General features: G+C 36.2%; 1 protein-coding gene across 7 annotated transcripts in view; it reads right to left on the reverse strand.

The window, feature by feature from the left end:
* Positions 1 to 24694, reverse strand: part of LOC111512544 (protein fem-1 homolog CG6966) — a 452752-nt gene that overhangs the window by 17643 nt on the left and 410415 nt on the right. For all 7 annotated transcript variants that reach the window (XM_074179254.1, XM_074179257.1, XM_074179255.1 and 4 more), the window contains one exon: positions 17156 to 17442. In XM_074179254.1, the coding sequence (XP_074035355.1) occupies positions 17156 to 17442 (287 nt within the window). The remainder of the gene's footprint in view (positions 1 to 17155; positions 17443 to 24694) is intronic.

Here is a 24694-nt window from a genome sequence, read left to right on the forward strand (position 1 = left end):
TTAGATACATATTGATCGAAAATTCCTATCCCAGAAAACTTCTCAATAAAATAATTTTCAATACTGGCAGTAATACAAATTCCCACAAAAAAAACACAACTCAATAAATTATAGGCCCTGAAGAAGCTTCCCATTAGAAGCTAAAGCTTGGCAAAGTAAAGCAGAGTTTAAATTTTTTGACTGAGAGACCCTGTTAACTCATTTTACTGTATATATATATATATATATATATATATATATATATATATATATATATATATATATATATATATATATATATATTAATTAATATTCCGGAGAGGTGCATTATGACATGCTCAGGGTTGCCCCTTTCCTCTCATGCAGACTTTGTAGGTACGTGTGGCAGATACCCAACGGAAAAACAAACAACCCACCCGCAGAGAGTTGAAGTAAAACCATCAGGCACCTAATCTTCCAAGTCGAAGACGTTGCACGATGGCATTTCAGGTTAGCTTCCCAAATTTCTGCTACCGCAGTTGTCAGTTGATTGGTCACCACCAACACTGACATAAAAACTTGGCAAGTTGACTTAGGTGTCACACCAATAGGTGGTTCCACTTATGTTTCGCTTGCGTTTACGCAGCTATTTTTATCAAGTACTTTCTTGATTTTTTCTCATTTCGTCTTCAATCGAGGACCGCCTGCCCGGTACTGACGATGCCCAATAGGCTGAAACAGCTGTCTACCGGTGGTTCTTAAATTGAAATCAATATGGGAATGATCAAAAAGTACTGACTATTTATATTTATATATATATATATATATATATATATATATATATATATATATATATATATATATATATATATATATATATATACAGTAAAATAAATTTAACTTCAGGCCTATAATTTATTGAGTTGTGGTTTTTTTTGGCATTACAAATCATACTTACAGTAAAAATGAACATATAAATTGACGAAAGAAAGTCAAACATTAATGGATTTTTTTGGTTTGACAAATGTCATACCTTCACATATACAGTGTGTCAATTTGAAAACTTCCCACCCTCAATATCTCCCTTCCAGTACATAATATGAAAAAATGGTCAGACAGGTCAACTTTATTTGCAAGGGGGACACTCTGAATGAATATTTTCAACCCTCGGGGTTCAACCCCCTAGGAGGGGTGGATGTTACCCTCAGAATTTCAAATGGAAAGGGGGGTCAAGTGGCACATCATTTTGAAGGGCATTCAATTCTCTTGCCAATGATACCTTTTTCATTAGTTTTTGATGAGCAGTTTTTGAACAATAACGTTCCAAACGAACGGTGATTAGAAGTGAATAAGAATAAATGATTAAAACTCGCCCGCACTAGATGTTTGGTATTCAGGTTGGTATTCAAAACAAATGATTGTAATGGACTATTGGAAAAGGTGAGCATCGTACTAGGTAGCATCGTTCCAACCCTTGAGTAATATTCGAATTCGTGGATGTGAGAGGAATGTAGAACTACTTAGTTAACGAAATACGCATCAAGTGCAAACAAAAAATACTAAATTGCAAAAAACAAATTTCAACCATCTTGTTACGCTTTATCTGATAATATGTTCAAAATGTTGTCCATTCTGCTCTAAACAGTAATACAGTCTGTTTTCGAACTCCTCTCGAACATTTTGGAAAACTTCACCACTAATTGACCGGCATGCTGCTGTAATTCGTCCTTTGAGGTCATCCATATCAGTGGGCTGTGTTTTATAAACGACAGATTTGAGATATCCCCAAAGAAAAAAATCTAATGGAGTCAAATCCGGTGATCTCGGTGGCCACTCAATTGATCCCCTTCTGCCAATCCATCTCTCCCGGAATCGCTCGTTCAACCATTGTCGGACGGGGCGAAAATAATGAGGTGGCGCACCGTCCTGTTGGAAATGTAACAAATCTTCCTGCAACAGTAAATTACCGTGTGCATCAATTTGAGTTTCGAGCTCGTGAGTTATAAGTGGATCGATAGGTGCTTGAAGCATATCTAGGTACAGATCACCATTCAAGTTTTCTTCAAAAAATAAAGGTCCGATAATGGCATTTCCAAGAATACCAGCCCAAACATTAACTTTTTGTGGGTGTTGTGTATGTCCTTCTCGAAAATTGTGAGGGTTTTCGTCACTCCAATAGCGACAATTTTGCCTATTAACATTGCCATTCAGGAAAAATGAACATTCATCACTGAAACAGATATTGAACAGAAGATTAGGTAAAGCATTGATTCGAAGAGTCATGATTTCACAGAATTCTATTCTTCTGTCATAATCATCCTCATGGAGCTCGTGGAGAATCTGCATTTTATATGGATGAAATTTGTGCATTTTCAGTGCTTTCCTTACAGTCTCGTGTGACATTCCCGTCTGTTCTGCTACTGATCGTAAGGAGCTAGTCGGCTCTGCAGCAAATGTTCCCAACACCTCAATTTGAGCATCCTCATTCAGTACTCTGGGGTTATTCCTTTTTTTATTCTTCACCGAACCAGTTTCGGAAAACTTTGTCACCAAATCAAGCACATACCGGTGACTTATATTAAGATTTGGATTTCTTTCATTAAAAAGAGATGCCGCCCTTCGTGCGCACTTGCCCACCTCTCCATAAATAAAAATTATTTCAATTCGGTCTTGGATAGTGTAAACCATTCTTACAATTTATACACTTTCTAAGGTATCGCTGATCAGCTCAACAAATGAAACTGAAATGATAGTACTACCAAATGGCTTGAATGCGATGAACACCTTTTTTGCTCAAAAAACGATACTTTTTATAGCAGAAGTAACAAAAAAGGGATAAGAGTTTTAAATCCGATAATAAACCCAAATGAAAGTCACCGAAATCAGATAACTAATTAATGTAAATTTTTTGAGGCTTGTCTAATTTTACCCCTGATGGAAAGTTGAAAAGCTGACCCGTCATCACAAGTTTTACTTATAAGAGAGTCAATAAATTGTATTTCTTTGCATACTAACTTGATAACCAGGCATTTTAGTATAGGCCAATTCTAATTACTTCTATTAGTTTAGAACTACATTTTCGGATACTGCTGATCGGAAAATAATAAATGAGGGCACCGTCGGCAAGCGAATTGAATGCCCTTCAAAATGATGTGCCACTTGACCCCCCTTTCCATTTGAAATTCTGAGGGTAACATCCACCCCTCCTAGGGGGTTGAACCCCGAGGGTTGAAAATATTCATTCAGAGTGTCCCCCTTGCAAATAAAGTTGACCTGTCTGACCATTTTTTCATATTATGTACTGGAAGGGAGATATTGAGGGTGGGAAGTTTTCAAATTGACACACTGTATGTCATTTTTCAATGGGCATGATGATTTGATAATCTTTGACTCTGAAGGGAGAGTTGATTGATACAATTTTCATTATTATCATTATGTTTTTTGGTGTAGTTCCAATAAATTACTGTATATGCCGCTGAGATTATCAGTGTCAGTTCTCTTATTCATAAATCAGAAGACTTATCGATTTCAACCATTTCAAGGAAAATGCGTTTGGAAATATTTTTTTATTTTTTTCTGTATGTAAAACTTTGATATTGGAGTAATGTTTCGCTAATGCACATGATTTCTTATTAAGCTTTATATCACTTTTATGTGAAGTTATTCTATCTTTAAGAATTCTAGATGTTGTTCCAATATAATCCAAATTACAATTGTTACAAGAAATGTTATAAATCACATTTGACTTTTTTGTAGTATTCGTTTTATCTTTCAATTTGGTATTTAAATTCTTGATAGTTTTAATATTTTTTTGGCATACCTATTTTGATATTTTGTTCATTATGAAAAAGTTTTTATGATATTTGAAGATAAATTTACAAGGAATTTGTATTACTGCCAGTATTGAAAATTATTTTATTGAGAAGTTTTCTGGGATAGGAATTTTCGATCAATATGTATCTAAGAAGTCTGTGATTTTTTTGCTTGAGGGAACGATGTACTCATTATTCTATTATTTTTTTCAAACACAGTATTAAATTGATTTTAACTGATTTTTTATGAAAAGAATAGTGAATGATATATCTTCCTGAATTAGTAGGTTTGACATACCAATCAGTGATCAAGGAATTATCAGCTTACGGATAACTCTTGTATCAAGAAAAGGAAGGGTCTGATTATTTTCTATTTCGATAGTGAATTGTAATTATTTTTTATCATATTGTAATGAATCTGAAGCCGGCCCTGACCGATATCTCAGTCAGTCAACACATGACTCATCGCGAAAGGAATGATCTCGATAATTCGCTGCGAACAGTCTCGGCCACTACCGAAACAACTAGAGAAATCTAGAACGGTCGTTGTCAATATATAAACCGGCCTCTCGTTCCGAGATGGCAGTCTGTACCTAGAAAGTGAATCGTGCGTTTAAAGAAAGAATTCGAATACTGTGAAGATAAATTAAGCGTTAGTTGCTAAGTGTTGTATATAAATTAGTTGTGATAGTGAAATATTGTTAAGAATAAATTTGTTTGAGACAGTTATCTCTTTAATTCGTTACAAATGGTGTAAGAAATAGGATTTTTTTAAAATAAATTTGTGAGCGCTTGGTGGACAATCCTTGTATTACGGTGAAATTTACTATAAGACTTATTTGTTCGCGCAGGTAGACTGGTGATTCGTTGTGTTTCGCTACGTTGACAGTACTGGACTACGGAAACATAAACTGATACGTTTCTCGCGAAAATAGACTTGTGAAAATAAATAAGTGTTTCGGAATCGATTAAAATAAGAGGACGTATTCAGTTTTGTGGAAAATAGACAATAAGAGACAAAATGTGTTCGAGGGAAGTGCGCCTAGTGGACTTGAAAGTCGCCGAATTGAAGCAAGAATTGGAGGAGAGACAGCAAGATTCTTCCGGAATGAAATCAGTACTCCAGAAGAGACTATGGGATAACTTGTTTGAATCAGGAGAAGATCCCGAAGTTTCTGGGGGTGATTTGAGTTCAATAATGAGCAAACTCGAGAAGAATACCAAATCGCTGAAAGATCAACTTCAACAAAATTCGAAGAGTTTAAAAAATGAACTTCTGGAAAACTCGAACGGTTTGGAAGACAAGCTTCTGGAAAATTCGAAAAGTTTGGAAGATAAATTTCTAGAGAATTCAAATAGCTTGAAGGAAGAACTCCTAGAGAATGCCGAAGGCTTGAAGAAAGAGTGTGGAGTGTGTGGTGTAGTGTGGCGAGCCTACTCGAAGAAAGGATAGGAACGATCGAGACAGAGATAGATAAAATCAGGAAGGAAATGAACATTGAAGTAGAGGAAATCAAAGGCGGAGTATAGGCAGAAATCAGCGAGATAAAGGAAACAAATAGCAAGTTGCAAACTACTGAAAACTCAATTCCGGAACTGAAAGACGTCAAACTCAGTTCTGAACCAGGAAAGCTCTCCATGAAGCCGCCCCAGTTCGACGGAAAAACTCCTTGGGCAAATTACCGCCGACAATTCGAAGCTGCGGCCAGAGCGAATGGATGGAATGCAGGAGAAAAGGCGGTAGCATTAACACTGGCGTTGCGTGGGGAAGCAACGAATATTTTGCAAACCCTCAAGGCCCAAGAACAGGAAGACTATGACCAAATTATAAAACATCTCGAGCTACGGTATGGACAGGCACACCTAGAGCACGTTTACCATTCACAGCTGAAGAACCGCTGCCAGAAATCGGGAGAATCCCTACAGGAGTTTGAAGCCGACATTGCTCGATTGGTTCGTCTGGCATATCCTGTTACACCGAAAAATGTTATGGAGCGGTTAGCAGTTCAGGCATTCTTGGACGAACTTCGCGACCAAGAAACGAGGCAGGCCTTGACACAAGCTCATCCCAAACATCTCGTGGATGCGCTGGCAAGCGCTCTGGAGTTTGAGGCCGCAAAACAATCCTGCAAGAGCCAGAGCAAAGTTCGAGCTATCGAGGAAGATGGACAAGTGCCTGCTGATATTGAGGCCACCATTAGAAAAGTAATGAAAGAAGTGTTGCCTGAGAGGAAACAAATAAGATGCTGAAACTGTGGGAAAATTGGACATGTGCGTAGTAAATGTCCAGCTTTCAAAAAATCGACATCAAATCAGGAAAACTAGAGGGGATCGATGAGAAGGGGCAATCGTCGGCCTGTACGTAAAAAACGCATATGTTGCCGTTCTCCAATGACAAGACAAAGGTGTTTTCGTAGACGGCCTCATCAACAACGAGCCTTGCACCATGCTGCTAGATACAGGTAGTACATTACTATATGGGTGTGATCAAAACAAAATTTCGACTTAACAAAAACTACAAAATCGTGGAATGAGAGTCATATTAAAATGTAATCATTATACAAGCATAAAGTTTATGCTCGACGCATTACAATGGTTATCAATAAAAGAAAGGTTCTATAGATCAGCAATGATATTTATTTTTAAGACTATTAATAATATGTTACCATCTTATTTTGATGAATTCATTATTTATCGTGATAGTACTCACAACTACGAGACAAGACATAGTTATCTTTTTCACTTGCCAAGATGCAGATTAACCAGCTAAATGAATCTATTGTTTTATAAAGGTTTAAACCATTTTAATAAGCTGCCAAGAGACATAAAACAAAGCGAAAGTATTTATATATTTAAATCTAAACTGAACAACTATATTAAAACAAACACAATTTTGTAGGAAAAGACTCAATGATGCAGAACATCAGTAGTCTTAAACCTTAACATTTATTATCATGTATCAGTATGTTTTAAATTGTTAGTATAGTCTTATCTAAGTTAGTTAACTTTGAATTTTATTTCCTTTTCTATTTTATTTCTCAACATTGTTAGGTTACAGTCATATGTATGACTCTAGTTATTAGTTATTATTATTGTTGGTTAAGGACATATTATTATTGTTTACTGATTTATTATTATTATTGTATATTATTATTATTATTATTATTATTGTATGTATATTAGGATTTCCTAAATAAACGTATTCATTCATTCATTCAATTCTTGGGCCAACCTTTGCCAAAACACCGGCAAGAATTGAACCGTCAAGCTGGAAGCTACGCACTGCGACAGGGGACCCAGCCAATGTACTTGAAGAACTTCCAATTGAATTGGTGTTGGACAGCACAAAATTGAAACATCGTGCATTGGTGGCGGATATCGAGGACGATGCGATCATTGGAATGGACATAATGAATTCCAGAGGGTTTAAGCTGAATTTTCAAGACGGCGTCCTACGTGTCGGCGGAAAAGAGCTGGTGCTCTTGGAAGAAGCGAAGAGATGATTAGGGTCCTGTTGGCTGAAGACGTGTCTGTTCCAGAAAGAAGTCCGTTACCTTGGCCACGTTGTCTCTGGGGAAGGAGTGGCGGTAGACGAACAAAAGATCAAAGCAGTTAAGGATTGGCCCATTCCAAAAGACATACACCAGCTTCGGAGCTTCCTTGGTTTATGCACCTACTACCGCCGATATGTACTGGGGTTTGTCAACATCGCCAAACCATTGACCCGACTTACAGAAAGGCATATTCAGTTCCAGTGGTCTGAGGAATGTCAAGACTCATTCAAGAAGTTGAAAAGAGTTTTGATCAACGCTTCTGTTTTGAGCTATCCCCTACCTGACGGAAAGTTCATTTTGGATAAGGACGCCAGCAACGTGGGACTTGAAGCAGTCCTTTCTCAAATCCAGGATGGACAGGAGAAAGTTATTGGCTACTTTAGCAAAACGCTCAGTAAACCAGAGCGTAATTACTGTGTCACCAGGTGAGAGCTGTTGGCCGTAGTCAAAGGTGTAGAGCATTTTTACAAATACGTGTATAGAAGACGATTTCTGTTGAGAACGGACCATGCAGCTCTCAAATGGCTTCTGCAAGAATTTAACTTCGAAATAGAACATCGAGCTGGGACTAGCCATAAAAACGCAGATGCCTTGTCACGGAGACCATGCCCCGATGACTGCTCACATTGCCGACGAGCAGAAGAGAAGGAAGCAGCCATTTGTAGGACTAGAGCTGTAGACGACAGCTGGGAGGATAATAAGATCAAGGAAGACCAAGAAGAAGATCCAGATCTTGGTTTAGTCATCCGATGGAAGAAAAGTAACCGAAGACCATCGAGGCAGGAGGTAGCAGGTTATTCACCAGCGGTTAATCCTACTGGGCACAATGGAACTCCTTTACCTTGGCAAACGGAGTTCGGAAGCGGGTATTGGAATCTGAAGACGGTGCAGAAGAAAGGCGCCAGACAGTGGTACCCAGGAGCAGACGACGGGAGGTGCTCAGAGAAATCCATGATGGAGTCACTGGAGGACATCTGGGAGTAACGAAGACCCTCCAGAAAGTAAGACAACGGTTTTACTGGGTTAATTGTCAAGCCGACGTCACGGACTGGTGCATAAAGTGTGCTGTTTGCGCTGCCAGTAACGGACCTAGGATGCGACCGAAAGCTCCAATGCGCCAGTATAACGTGGGAAGTCCTTTTGAGAGAATCGCATCGATATCGCCGGCCCGTTCCAAGAGTCCGACCATGGGAACAAATACATCCTGGTAGCCATGTACTACTTCAGCAAGTGGGCAGAAGCCTATTCCCTGCCCAACCAGGAAGCCTTTACCGTCGCTGACGTCCTGGTAAAGGAATGGATATGTCGATTTGGTGTCCCATTGGAGTTGCATTCGGACCAGGGCAGACATTTTGAGTCCAACCTGTTTCAAGAAATATGTAAACTGTTGGACATTCGTAAGACCAGAACCACAGCCTTACATCCACAGTCCGGTGGAATGGTGGAACGAATGAATAAGACCATAAACCGCCACTTGTCCAAGGTAGTCTCTGACCATCAAAGAGACTGGGACCAATACCTCCATGTTCCTGCTGGCTTATCGTTCGGTAGTGCATGAGTCAACCGGCCAAACCTCTGCCAGTATTTTAATGGGCCGAGAGCTGCGGCTTCCTTGCGACCATTTGGGACGCCTCCATAACAAGACACTGCGGGGGAAAACTATGTCAGCAAGCTTCGGCAGAGAATGGAAAACATTCATGAACGAGTCCGTCTGAACATCCGGAGTGCCAGCGATAGGATGAAGGAGGCCTATGACATCAAGGCGAATGCTGGAGAATTAGAAATCGGTGACCTAGTTTGGCTGTACAATCCTAAGTGACGCCGTGGTTTATCACCGAAGTTGTGGAACTCGTGGGACGGTCAGTACAAAATCATGAAAAAGATTAATGACCTCGTCTACCGAATCCATAAGCCACCTCGAGGAAAGCCTAGGGTCATCCATTTGAATAGATTGGCTCCTTATAATGGGAATCACTACCAAGTTCGCGCTCTCAGACCAGCAGAGGATGTAATGACGTTCCAGCAATTCATGTCCTTATACTCGAACGGACAGAAGGTCGTACATGGGGTAAATCGAGAAGAGCCACGAGACCTTTTCAAGGTTCCAGTTGATTACGCACTAGCTCACTGCGTGGCAGAGGATCTTCAAATGTCCAAGGGTATTCCTGTGGTATTCAACAAGAAATTTGGTCAGCTCCAAACATTACGAGAACAGAATCCTGAAGCCGGAGGAGCGCTACAGTTGAAGAAGGGTCAGAGAAACATTTTCTACTTGGTGACCAAAAAGCATTCTCGAGACAAACCGTCCTATGAAGATGTCTGGAGGATTATTACTAAACTTAAGGACACGATGCTCGACCAGAATCTCGTGGGCTTGGCAATCCCAAAATTAGCCTCTGGACTCGACAGGCTGGACTGAAGAATTGTGAGGAGCATGTTGGAAACGATCTTCAGATCCAGCGGCATCAAGATTTTGGTGTGTGGTAACCATCTTCTACGACCGAGCATAAAGACTGTGGAGTGTTACTTCCATCGAACTTCACAGTGCAGATATGGAGAGCCCTGCAGGTATCGACATACACCAAGGATGACATTTCGGGGCGAAACGTCTTTAAGAAGGGGGCAATGTAATGAATCTGAAGCCGGCCCTGACCGATATCTCAGTCAGTAAACACATGACTCTTCGCGAAAGGAATGATCTCGACAAGTCGCTGCGAACATTCTCGGCCACTACCGAAACAACTAGAGAAATCTAGAACGGTCATTGCCAATATATAAATCGGCCTCTCGTCCCGAGATGGCAGCCTGTACCTAGAAAGTGAATCGTGCGTTTAAAGAAAGAATTCGTACACTGCGAAGCTGAATTAAGCGTTAGTTGCTAATTTTTATATATAAATTAGTTGTGATAGTGAAATATTGTTAAAAATAAATTTGTCTAAGACAGTTAATTCTTTAATTCGTTACAATATCTATTGACATCAAGAATTTTATGAGATTTGTCATGAGGTATTGCACAAATGACATCGTTAACGTATTTCTTTAAAAAAGGAATTTCAAAACTTAGTTTAGGAAGTATGTTTTCAAAAAGATCGTCCATTACGTATTGAGCTATAATAGGAGAAACAGTAGCTACCATTGGAGTACCAAGAATTTATTTATAGTATTTACCTTCGAAAGAGAAATAACTTGAGTTGAAGATGAAATCAATTATTTCAATAATTTTTTTGGGTTATTGAACATTTTTTATTTATATCACTCCATCTTTTGATAATACTTTTCTACACTAGATTCATGGATATATTGCCGAAAAGTGAAAAACACATCTAGGCTGATCAGAATATAATCTGGAGGATATGATTTTTCATTTATAAAATTGGGAAAATCGAAAGAATCCTTAATATAGAATTCATTTTCATAATTATATGCATCAGTGAGAATTTCAGTGACCATTTGGGCAATTTTGCTATTTGGAGCGTCAATGGAAGAAATAATGGGTCTCAATTTCATATCAGCTTTATTTATTTTACGCAGTCCATAATACTTAGGTGATATGGAATTATTAATCATATACATTTTTGCTTCATCTTCTGATATCATTTTTGATTTTTTCAAATCTGTGATGATTTTATTTGCCTTTTGTTGTATTGTTGAAACAGGATCTCTATTGAGTTTAACATAAGAATCACTATCATTAATAATCTCAAGAGATTTCTCGATATAATCAGATTTTTTCATAATCACTGTCACGTTGCCTTTATCAGATCTTGTATCAATTCTGGATGATTCTTCAAAAAATTCTGTGCAGGCAGGGCCGTAGCGAAAAGAAAAACCAGGGGGGGAAGGAATCCAATTTTCCCAACTCCACCAGCAAAATTTACCAACTTTCGAAAAAATGAAAGCCGAGGGATTAGTTACTACTATAACCGCATACCCGTTAGGGTATGCACAAACAAAAATACATTTTGGTAATTATAAAAATAATAATGGGAATGGGAATATATAAATATATATATATATATATATATATATATATATATATATATATATATATATATATATATATATATATATATGATCATTTCCATATTGATTTCAATTTAAGAGCCACCAGTAGACAGCTGTTTCAGCCTATTGGGCATCGTCATCATCGTTTCTATCAGGCTGGAGCCTTGCTCCCTTACCCTTTGGACTGTTTTTCGTCAGAGGGACGAATGGGTAAGACAAAATGTGAAAAATCGGAAAAGTACTTGATCAAAATAGCTGCGTAAACGCAAGCGAAACATAAGTAGAACCATCTATTGGTGTGACACCCAAGTCAACTTGACAAGTTTTTATATCAGTTTTGGTGGTTTGACCAATCAACCGACAACTGCGGTAGCAGAAACTTGGGAAGCTAACCTGAAATGAAATCGGAAAACGAATCCACATGTTTCTAGAAACGATGATGACTATCAACATTTTGTCTTCAATCGAGGACCGCCTGCCCGGTACTGACGATGCCCAATAGGCTGAAACAGCTGTCTACCGCTGGCTCTTAAATTGAAATCAATATGGGAATGATCATAAAGTACTTATCTATTCATATTTTGATTTTTATGGAATTATTTTCCAGCAGTTTAACTGCATTAACCTTTCTCGATTTAATATCATTTCTAGAAACATGTGGATTCGTTTTCCGATGGCATTTCAGGTTAGCTTCCCAAGCCCGACAATGCTGCCACATCGAAGGGCTGACCAGGAACGTGATCCATTTCAGTGTATCAGTGGATTTCATTGTGGGGGTATCAAGTGTTTATAAAATCCTGACAAATCCAGTTTTTCAGAGGTAAACTATATGTTAGTTTACCGGAAAAAAATATATTAGGAAAAGAAAAAGATGCCTTTACTATTAACTATTTTTGTTTCATATAGTTTCTGTATTATGTATGATTGATACTTGTTTATTTTGTGGTAATTCATGATCACTTAAATGAAATGAATAAAAACACTTTTGTCTAAGTACCACTAGTTGATTTTATTTATATGACCAGTTTCGGGTTTGACCCCATTATTAAGTATTTTTTCAATACTTGATAATGGGGGCAGACCCGAAAACGGTCATATAAATAAAATTAATTATAGGTTATTAGACAAAAGTGTTTTTATTCATTTCATTAAAGTTTCAGTATTTCTACGGATTCTGCAATTGTTTGACACGCGTTTACTATTTTAGCGCGAAACTCTTTGAGAACCGTTATATAATTAGAGAATAATTAAAGAATATATGGGTATATGACGATTATAAATAAATATCATAGAATCTACTTAATTTTAAGTAATTCACTGTTTTCCAATTCCTAACTCTCAAATGAAATCTTATTTTCCTGTGTTTTCATTTTTATTTCGAATGGATGTTTCAAATTTGGTATATCGATTTGATGATGTGAATGTGTGTAGAAAGTAGTGAGTATTAGAATAAATATGATACTTCACGGAAGCTCATCAAAATTTTTTTATTCAAATAGACGTTACAGTTTGTTCAGGACTGTTGTATTAAATATTCATAATGCATGTGTTTCTTCAAGCATTACCATATCCATTAATCTGTTTAAAATCTGTTTTTCCGTTAATCAGTTGTCGCCCCCATACGAACGACAACTCTCAGAAGTAGAGAAACTTGTGCGAGTTAAGGACTAACGAGGTCTTACCTTTCAACGTGTGATTCCTAACACGGTTGCAGAATCATCCCAGCTTCAACCAGATGAATTATCTCGAGAAAAATATCTGATTGAGGCAGGAATCGAACCCATGGTCTTCCGATCGTGAGTCGGGCGCACTACCACCGCGGCCAATTCCAATAAGTAGGAAACATTCCCGTTCTCGTTCGTCATTAAAACCTCGTTCTCCAAATTCTTTGTCATGAACAACACTTGTGAAATGCTATTCATGTAGCAAGTGTTTCCTAAATTTGAACTAAGTTATATAGCGAAAACCCATAGTGCTGCTGCGGATTTTTGTATAGAATTTATTGAAAGAGGTAGACATTCTGGATAGTCACTATTCATTTTTTCAATAAATTCATTACCAGATCATTCATCACATTTCAGATTTTTCATTTGTGAAAAAAATGTTATTTCTCATTTACCCATTTCTACTCAGTCACACTTCGATTATTCTTGTACCGTCAGGTTTTCAAATCTGCAATTTCAAACTCTTTTGTATCTAAGATAGCGCAGAAGTTAAAATTGCTTTGGCAAGCTGAATGGAATAACGCACTGTTAGTTATTATATTTTTATTATCCTAACTAGATCGGAAACAGTACATTTCCGTACTTACACCGTTATCCGAAAAAGCTGATTTCGGGTAAGTAGTCGAATGTGGGAAAGTATGAGTTCAGATCAAGCATTTTTCTACAAGTGAAAATGTTACGAAGCTCGGAAAAAACTTCTATATCCATTGAAAGCGTTCGTATAAGCCTGGGCTAACAAATCTCCTGACGAAGTTTTGTAAAAGTAGATGGTGTATCAGATATGTATATATATATATATCTACAAGGAATTTTTTTTGCTAGTGGTAGTTTAATAATAACTTTTTGGGAAAGAAAGTTTTTGGCTTTCTACTACTCCATCTGACAAAAAAAAGGGGATGTTTGTTGGCTATAATGGGGGAGATGAGGGTAGATTTTGGTTTTGTTTGAATTGGCTGATTGAGTTATATTAATGTATAGTATATTTGATTTAGGTATTTTATGTCTGTTCTGTTGTTCATAGAGTTTTTATTTTTTTTAATATGAATCATTTCTTTTATTATTCTTTTGTTTGTATTGGATTCAAAAGTTAACATTTTGGTGTTTTTAAAATTGGGGTTGTGATTTTCTTGAATGATGTGTTTGTTCAGTGATGTACTTGAATTTTTCATATATTTATTGCCATTTAGTCTATTTCGTAATAATTGTGAGGTCATGCCTATGTATTCTTTCTCGCAGTCATTGCATGGGATACTATAGATAAGATTGGGGTTTTTCATTTTTAGGGTTTTACTTTTTATGGGGGTGTAGAGCTGTTTAAGTAAGTTAATGGGTTTGAACACTACTTGATAGTTGTGTTTGGAGAGAATATTTCTTATATTTTCTGATAAATTTGGTACATAAGGAATTGTAATGTATTGTTTCATTTCTGGAGTCTTTTGTGGGTATCTTGTTTGGTTATAATATTTATGAATTCTTGTTTTTATTATTTTGTTTATGAACTGAAGGGGATAATTATTATTGAGGAGGGTTTTTCTTACTTTATTTAGTGCTTCTTCTCTCAACGAAGGACTACTAAGGTGTATTGCTCTATCAGCCATACCACTTCACAACGGTTTTTTTATGTGTTATAGGGTGATTTGAATTAAAGTTTAAGTAACGTTCTGACTACGTCGGTTTAGTGTACCATTTGGTTATAATTTTGTTTTTTTTTTTAATTAAGGTAAGATCTAAAAAATTTATTCTATTGTCTATTCCTTTTTCGCTTGTGAACTGTGATTTCTCATGGAATGAATCGATTATTTTGATAGTTTCTTCTAATTTTGATTGAGGGATCGCCATGATACAGTCGTCAACATATCTTTTATAGAACGGGAGTTCGAAATTCAATTTTGATATGACAGTTTCTTCTAGTTCTTCCATTACAAGTTGAGCTATGGTAGATACTTGATATTGGGGATCCCATTGCACAACCGTCTAGTTGTTGAAAAAAATAGTCTTTATATTGGAAATAGTTGGTTGATGAGGTTGTTTCAATGGCCTTGATGAATTCTTTCATTGGTAATGGGGATATGGTTTTGTATGAGGTTCCATTTTTTTGTGATAATGTTTTTTACCAGTTGGTTGGGAATGTTCGTGTATAGGGATGTGATGTCTAGTGAAATTAGTATGTGGTCGTCCGGAATTCTAATGGTGTCTATGAAGTTTTTGAAAGAAAATAAATCTTTAACATAGTAGCTATTTTTGTTGATAATATTGGATATGCTGTTCCCTAAAAATTTTGAAAGATAATAAAATGGGGATTGAATGCTGGATACAATGGGTCTTAAGGGTATATTGGTTTTGTGTGACTTGGGTAGGCCATATATTTTGGGTGCGATAGCATTTTGGATTATTAAGTTTTTTTCTTGTTGATTTGAAATGTATTGTTTTGATTTCCATTTTTTAATGAGTTTATTGTTTGTGAGTTGGTATTTATTGGTGGGATCATTTTTTATTTTTTTGATGTTTTTTTTTTCATTAAGTAATAGTTTCATTTTATTTTCATATTCTGTGGTGTCCATGGTAACCGTTTTATTACTTTTGTTAGATTTAGTAATTATAACTTGAGGGTTGTTTTTGATGAATCTTTTTGTTTTGATTAAATTATTATTTGTTTTGAGTTGAGTTTTTGATTATTCTTATTGTTCTTCATTTTATTTTTGTTTGTTAATGGCATTGACAATTTGTAATCTTATTTCGTTATTGGTGTCTTGTTTATTATTAATTATTATTGTCTCTATACTGGCTATATATTCAGTGAAAGGAATTTGGCTTTCTGAAATTATTGCAGTGGAATATTTTTCTCCTAGAGCGAGTATATTTTCTATGTCTTTGGGGATATTGATGTTGGAGAGGTTTGTAAGTAGGTAGGTAGTTTTTTGGTATTTTCCAGATGTTGTATGTCAGTAAATGGTCTATTTCGGTACACTTTTTGTTTCAGGTAACCCCACAAGAAAAAGCCTAAAGGCGTCAAGTCGGGTGATCTAGGTGACCAATAATGTTCCCAGTTACGTCCAATAACTTTGCCTCTGAACATTTGTTGGAGGGACTGTTTTACAGCAACCGTGTGATGTATTGGTGCGCCATCAAGCTGATACCATAGGTCGTATTTAATATTTAAAGACATATTATCTAAAACTTCACTAACCTCATTATTTAAAAGGTTGAGATAACCAACGGATGATAAATTTTCCCGAAAGAAAAATGGCCCAATTATTTGGTCGTTAAGTATCCCACACCATACATTAGTTTTGAAGGAATACTGATCACCACATTCAACTGGGCAATTGGGAGAACTTACCATTCCATTTGAAGAGAACGGTACCTCATCTGTCCATAAAATTTTATACGGAAACTTTACATTTTCTTCTCTCTCTCCTTGAAACCAGAATGAAAACCCCAAACGGACATCAAAATCTCGTTCTTCTGATGTGTTAATAAATTTTGGCTTGTAAGGCCAAAATTTATTCTTTAATAAAATTTTTCTAACACTTTCTCTCTTGTAATCGGTATTTTTCATAATATCGGTTATGCTCGTTTGCCCGTGTTCAATAACTTTTAAACAAATGTTAAGTTGGGCCTACTCATCATATTTACTAGGAGTGTGCTTTTTCTTAAATTGATTTGCTACGGATCCTGTTTCTCTGAATTTCGACATTATCCTTGACACAGTAGTATGTTGAAAATTTTTTCCTGGATGCCGTTCATTAAAAATGTTAGCTACTTGCCGGTATGGTGTATTCTCACCACATATTAAAACTATTTCTATTCTTTCCTGAAGAGACAACATTATTGCAACAATAACTGTTGAAAATTTGACAAGTAAATTGAGGGTTGACTTCTGTTTCTAATCTCATTTTGATAATTTGAACAGTGCCTAATTCAACCTATGTCAACAACCTAACATATTTTATATTGTAATAAAATGTTATGTAATATGAATGGATTGAAAGTTGTAGGTTACATGCACGAGTGAAACTAACATGATTTCCTTCGTTACCTAATGATTGGTTATGAAGTGAATATAACTTTCAGATTTATTTTTAGTAGTTCCAATACTTACCTCTGCTAAATGTGGAGAAGGAAACTGACATGCTGGATACCTTCCCAATATGGCAGCATCTCTGCAACAAGCTAGATGAAGCATCATTCTGCCAGATCTAGCTTTAATATTGAGTTTAACCAAGTCGAATATAGCTTTATGTATCTCTCTAGTGACTTGTTCGGTACTAGTATGATGGTCTAGGAGACGGGTCAATAGACATGCCAAATGCAGAGTAATTACCATCACACGGGTCAAATAGTTTATATCTCGCTCAGCATTGGGAATACGTTGTAACATCAAGCTTCCTGGAATTGAATAACATTGAAATAGATATACAAGTTGAGAGTTTGCATAAAAATAATTATAAAAAAAGATTTCTGATGTGAGAATTTTTAATATTATCTAACGAGAACATCTGTTTGAAAAATATCTAAAAGATTTTTCTCAGAGTTTTAGGATCACTTGATTTGAAAATGAGTTTAATTTTATGAATAATGTATTTCATGGATCTAATATACAGAGCGTCCCTGGAATTCCTCTTTTTCTTTCGAGAATGTATAGATGGGGTCAAAATATCACCAGTACTTCATATAACTTCTGTTCCTAAAATCTTTCGTTACCAAGTTACGGACCCTCAAAGTTAGAAAATGAAAAATGTTATTCTTTGATAACTTTTCAAGTGATTATTCAAAATCAACCAAATTTTGGAGATTCGACTGAACAAATGAATTTTTTTGATGAGCTTTCATGCAGGAGTCAGTTGTTTTGCTACAAAGTCACAATCAAGTTACTTAGACAATTTTCTGAATAAAAGTACTCGTATGAAAAATCGATCGGAGCAACGATTTTTGATAAAAATGCACTTTTGTTCGACGACATCCAACCTGAGGTGTCTACCATTATTTGAAATGAAAAATTTTCACAACAGAAACAAGTATGATAACGTTTATGCAACAACATAACAGGCTTAATACAAATGAAATATCAAGTTCTGTAGATTCGTGGTGTTTTTGAAATAACAAGCTACGCGAATATCGAATTCAATCCATATTTTGTATGTATATGTAGAACAATCACGTTTCGTGTTGTGTCATCTGAATCTCATGAAACTCAACATTTGAATGTTTTAAATTATTATTCACATTGAAATGTTGAGGAGTTTCACTGATAATTTAATTTGATGAGAGAAAATCTTGAACTCGATAAATTTATCCGAAAAAAAAAGCACATTGACCTATACTAATTTATACAAACGAATAAACTATAATAATTATCCGGTGTTGACAAAAAACCTTTTAGAAAGAAATGAAATAGTTGTGATAATAAATATAGCGACGGGCGCAGGGCCGCGCCGACCCCCCACAGCGCCTGTGCGTGAAACCTATGAAGCGTCTCTTTTTTTTCACGAATCTTTATGTTTCAACTTATTATTTGTTAATTTTGACCGAATAAATGTTCTCCAGTTTTATATACTTAGATTATGTTTTCCTAAATAGGTAAAACCAGTTAGCTTCCGCTTGCCGATTACTGCGAAAAATAAAACGCTTATTAAATTTTTACATACTTTATTTATGTTATATCTAATTGTATACTTAGATATCAATAATGAAATAGCTGACTTTTCTAATGATACTGATTTAACTATTACGTATTGTATGGCTAGCGCACAGTACATAGAAAGCACGGGGATTTAGACCCAGCAATCTTTTTTGACCAATATTATTACCGCGTATATTTGATTCAGCCCTGTTTATTTCTATGTCCAAATTAATTTCGGTTAGTTTTTCTACTATAAATGACATTAATCCAGAGCCAGTTGTCTCGATAATTGGACACAAAACTAGGAAATGCTCCCTTATTTCCAACTTTCTATTTTCTGTGTTAAAATAGACAAATCTCATTATAATACTAATTTGCTCTACGTGTGAAACGTCAGGTGTACAATCCAGTATAATTGAAAAATATTTATTAATTTGACATAAATCTAAAAAAAAATGTTGAATTTGGTTCCCGACTAGTAAATTATTTCATTTTGGATCTCATCTCCAAGTCAGCATAGTTTTGAAATACGAATCATTCGTTACGCGTCATAAATATTCAATCATTGAAAGATCGAATTTTCCTAACAGTACAATACATTTTGAAAAATTACCATTGTTACGATCGTACAATTTTTGGCTTTGGCCACAAAAAGCCATATTTTGTGTACTTAGAAATGGGACCACATATATTATTCTTTTGATTACATTGTACCAGCGCTGCTTTTTCAACCTCTGAAACTTTTTGATGGAAAATATCATTAGTGTTTTTTTTAAAGCGTGACATAAATCTGTCCATTTTTTATAATTTTTGAAATAAGCAGAACTTTTCTCGTATTTGCTGCAATACAAAGCTAGATGTTGCCAATCACTAATTCCCTCGCAGAATTTATTTTTATGTTTTGATTCAAATAGCTTGCAACAGCAGCAATAAACGGCATTTTTGGACAATGAATACAGCAGCCGCTCTATGTGATACTTTTCATCATTTCCTAAATGCCCTTCATAATAATACCTAGGTACTAGGAAAATGTTCGGCCCGAAAAGTCACGCAGAAAATTATACAATTTGATTTGTGTAATCGGATTTTCTATTAAATACTGGATCAAAGTAGCATTGAAAACTTCTGGCCAGAGTCCAGGGTCATCTTTGGAAAAACTTGGTATTGGTGACGGTAATAATCTTGGCGGTGACAATGGTGTATCAGGCAGAGGCAAGGACGTAACTTCGGCGGCATCATCTTAATATATCTACTTATCGATACTCCGCTATAAAAAATATGTTGTTGTGTAAGTGTAACAAAAATAATTTCGATGGCGGCGCCTCTATTGTCATAACGGCTGTGTGCGCCGCACACTTCGCACACAGGGGCGGCGAGGCCCTGGACGGGCGCTTGATATACAAAAAATATGGCACAAAGCGCCCACGATTTTTTCACAATAATACTAGAATTTTTTGTTCGTTATTGTTTTAAGCTTATTTGAAAAAATAATTTTAGCTTTTCAGTTCGATGTTTTTCAGAAGCGTGATTTTTAGTTTTTTAAACTATATTTATTTTTCATTTTTCAGTTTGGTATGCTTATAAAAGCGTATTTTTCAGTCTTTCCAAACTATATTTATTTTATCTAAACTTTGGCAGCTGTATATTGCTTAGAAAAATGACCATTGATATTTTCCGATTCCGGAAAGGGAGCCTGAAAATCAGCTACCAAGCCCAAGGCAGCAGGCGCGCAAAGGAGGGTTACAAATAAGGCAGCAGGCGCGCGTGTTAACAAAAAAAGTACTTTTTTCAAATGAAAAAATACATGTAAAGTGAGTTCGAATTATGTCAAGGAGGTTACATACAGTGCCATCTGCCCGCGAATTGATCAAGCAATAATGTCGATATATTAAGGATGTTACGTACAGTGCCGCGAATAGATCAAGCAATAATGTGGATAATTGTCAAATACAGAGCCCGAGCTTGAGAGTTACAAACAAACATACATACATACAGGTAAAGCTAATAAAAGCGTGTTAATAATATACTTTTTGAAAATGAAGAAATACATGTAAAGTGGAATATGCCAATAGAGAGGATATATGACTTTTATTCATCAAGTTTTATTCACTGATGAAACAGGTTTCAGTAGAGATGGAGTTATCAACTATCATAATCTCCACATATGGACCGAAGAAAAACCCCATGGGATATTGCAAAACAAACACAAAGGAAAATTCATCGTTGATGTTTGGGCTGATATTATAGGAAACTATCTTATAGGACCATTCATTCTACACGATTGATTGAATGGCGAACGTTATTGGAAGTCCCTTCAGAACATTTTGAATGAACTTTTGGAACATGTTTCATTGCAAACCCGAAGAGATATGTGGTTCATACATGATGGCGGGACCATCTGAACCATACTTTCCATAATAGATGGATTGGTAGAGGTGGGTTATATGCATGCCCACCGTGGTGCCCGGATTTAAATCCATTGGATTTCTTTCTGTGGTGGGCATCTAAAAAGCCTTATTTACGCTACACAAGAGATGCCTTGTTGAATAGAATAACATTACATAGTGAAACCATATGAAACGAACCTGAACTGCTATTTTAAGTAGAGAGAGGGTCTCTTCGCAGACTACGAAAATGTATTGAGAGAGAATGGGGTCATATCGAGCAATTTTTTGTAGCGGATTTTTCATTTCTGTTTGATCTTGAGGCTTGCGATTGAGGTTTAGACCATGAATTTTGTTAAGTTAACGTTTGCATTATCAAAATTCGTTATGAACATTTACCTATCATTTCATTCAGAATTAATCTTTTCGAATAATGGTAGACATCCCAGGTTGGATGCGTTGAACAACAGTGCATTTTTATACAAAATCGTTGTTCCGATCGATATTTTATACGAGTACTTTTATTCAGAAAATTGTCTAAGTAAACTGATTTTGTTGAAAAATATCTGTCATTTTAAAGTTTTGGGGTATGGACCGTCAGGGGTAGTCCGTTCCTGACTTTGTAGCACAACTGACTCCTGCATGAAAGCTTATATGTTTAAAATATGTTTTTTTTTCGTTAACCAGCTATCGCATCTCTACGAACGATAACCCTCAGAAGTCGAAACTTGTGCGAGCTAAGGACTAACGAGGTCTTACCTTTTAACGTGTGATTCCTAACACGCGTTGGACGATAGCAAGTGAAATCGAGAGTTCAGCCTGAGGCTTGAACCATCGACTCACACATCGGCCGACTGACTGAGTGAACAAAGCACCCACGTCGAACCGCTCGGCTACCGACCGACCATCAAAGCAATTCATTTGTTTAGTCAACCATCAAAATTTGGTTGATTTTGAATATTCACTTGAAAAGTTATCAAAGAATAATATTTTTCATTTTGTAACTTTCAGGGCCCTTGGTAACGAAGGATTTTAGGAACAAAAGTTATATGAAGTAATGGTGATATTTTGAACCCATCTATACATTCCCGAGAGGAAAATAGGAAGTCCAGGGGCACCCTGTAAAACAAAATGTATATCATTTTATCCACCAAGAGAATATGGTCCTTCAGTTTCGTTAAGGGAATCTGTAGAAGAACCTAAATTCATAAGAGACTCTCGAAGGTATTGTTATGAGAACTATGTCAACGAACATACCTAGGTTGACGAACAACGGACAGACCGAGGTTAACGGGGTCGAGTAATGTATGTGGCGTCGAGATTATGTATCTTATTTTATTATATTAAAGTAGTTTATTTTAATCCAGACTTGTACGATTAATACAAAGAATCAAACAGGTATCACAGTTCTCGATTAATAATATAACACATAATGGGAACTATACAAGAAACAGAAGAAGAGAGTAGTAAATACAAACCAGAGCACACACAGTGTATACACATAACCTCTAATTTGTTTATTCATAAGAGAGTGTGTGTAAGAGCGGGAGGATGGGTTTTCATAAGAGTGTGTGTGTAAAAGTGAGAGGGGCCAGTTTGTCATATGAGTGTGAGAGAGTTGGAGATGGTATTGAACTAATCGGTTTTACAAACATTTGGTAGCGGTAGCGCAAACAGTTCGGGGTTGTCGGTTGTAAAATAAAGCATTGTTTAAGGGGCCGATATGACTTATGAGGCGTTGCCGGTTTTTGGGAAGAGGGGATAAGTGAAAACACTCAAATGACCTATTAGTCAGATCTCGGAGGAATAAGTCCAGTTATCACCTGAAGACGATTGTGGATACTAACAATCGAAACGTCGTGAAGTAACTTGGTTTGGAATCTTTTAACTTTAAATTTAAATTTCTTGTTAAAACATTTTTAATTTTGATCTCGTTTTAATGATTTAATTTTTTTGGTTGTTGTTTGTATTATATTTCATTGTGATTTCAGTTTTTTTGCTTGATATACTTAATTGTTATTTTTTCAACTAATCTCTTTTTTTAAATTTTTTACAGATTCTCTTCGATATTTCAAATCAATTTATATCATATTAGACAATGGAAGTCCGAACTAATGAAAAAACACGAAAAAGGTCATAAAAAAATCCGAAGCCTTGCCGCAAGTCTATAAGCCTTTCCGCCACGTCTATAAGCCTAACCAAAAATTCATAAAGCGAATGTGCCACTTACGACCAATCGTAAATGACATAGGTTCACCAACTTATGAGCTGGACAAATATTTGACAACTTTACTGCAGCCATTCATAGGAAATACAGAGTCATGTATTAAGGACTCGGGACACTTTATCAAAAAGTGTAGAGATATGAAGTTAGGTTCTGGAGACATACTAGTGAGCTTCGACATGGTCTCCTTATACACGATGGTTGTGATTAAGGACACGATACGGCTAATTAACGAAGTTACCCAGCAGATAAGCGACCTTTTTGCTCATTGTTTATCATAAACTTATTTCCAGTGGGATGTGTGTTTTTTACGAACGGTAAATCGAGAAGAAGCGATAATCGACAAAACTTCACCAATTCATTGGAAGAATTGATGTAACAGCGACAAAAATTAACATTCATTAATGGCTACTATTTGTCTTCAGTTCACAACATCGACACCAGAAGGAGTATCACTTATTTTGAATTCCTTAAATTGCTTGTACACAAGAACAAATATAAACATGCCAGTGGCTCCAGGATTCAAAATTATGATACAAAACACAAAGAAATTATCAGACCACCAAAGATGTATCATCAAAGACGATAGGAAGCTTTTAATCATAAAAATGCATAATAACACTACCAGTCGATTGGAAAAACATTAATATAAAACTGATAATAACTGCCTGGAAAGCATTTGTAGTGTGAATGTTTTATGTATATTTTTTATATTTCATGTATGACGTACCAAAACAAATTTTGTAATTACATATATTTTCTATTGTACTTGTGATATACTGTTTGGAACCTTTGATGTAGTAATGAATATTACTGGAGTTTTATCCCAACACCAAACCGTTATTTTTAACCCCTCGACAGGTGATAAATTGGTTAAGGCTTTCGCGGCCGATGAGTCATCGATGAACCATCAGCATGAATAGACCTCTGAAGAAGCCAGCCACTCGTGCTGACGAAACATTAGGATACAGTTCCAAACCACGACGGCCTTCAAACCTGAACGAAGATCGTAACACTTCGACAGGTGTTTCGATCAACAAGTGATCATCTTCAAGTGGAAGATTAAACTCTTCGATCGAAACACTTGTCAAAGTATCAAAAATAACGGTTTGGTGTTGGGATAAAACTCCAGTTGTAACAAATCCCTTTTACCCATCCTTGGGCCGACCCTGCCGTGCCCTAGCAGGTGGATGCCAATACCGAAACCAGACATGGAAGGTTTGTTCTGGTTCTAACATCCGAAACTGTATGGAAACAGCGCAAGACATGATGCGTACAAGCAAAAAATCTCAAACAGTCCGAAATAGTCTCGGACACTTGTTTAAACCAGAACGCTTTTGAGGAGACCACTCTGCCACCTATCGTATATATGAAGAGATGAAAACGAGAAAATACTATTGATTATGTCCA

The sequence above is a fragment of the Leptinotarsa decemlineata genome, unplaced genomic scaffold, assembly GCF_025532065.1.
Source record: "Leptinotarsa decemlineata unplaced genomic scaffold, Ldec_3_MD MMD2_tig00004839_RagTag_RagTag, whole genome shotgun sequence".
In the NCBI taxonomy this organism is placed as follows: domain Eukaryota; kingdom Metazoa; phylum Arthropoda; class Insecta; order Coleoptera; family Chrysomelidae; genus Leptinotarsa; species Leptinotarsa decemlineata.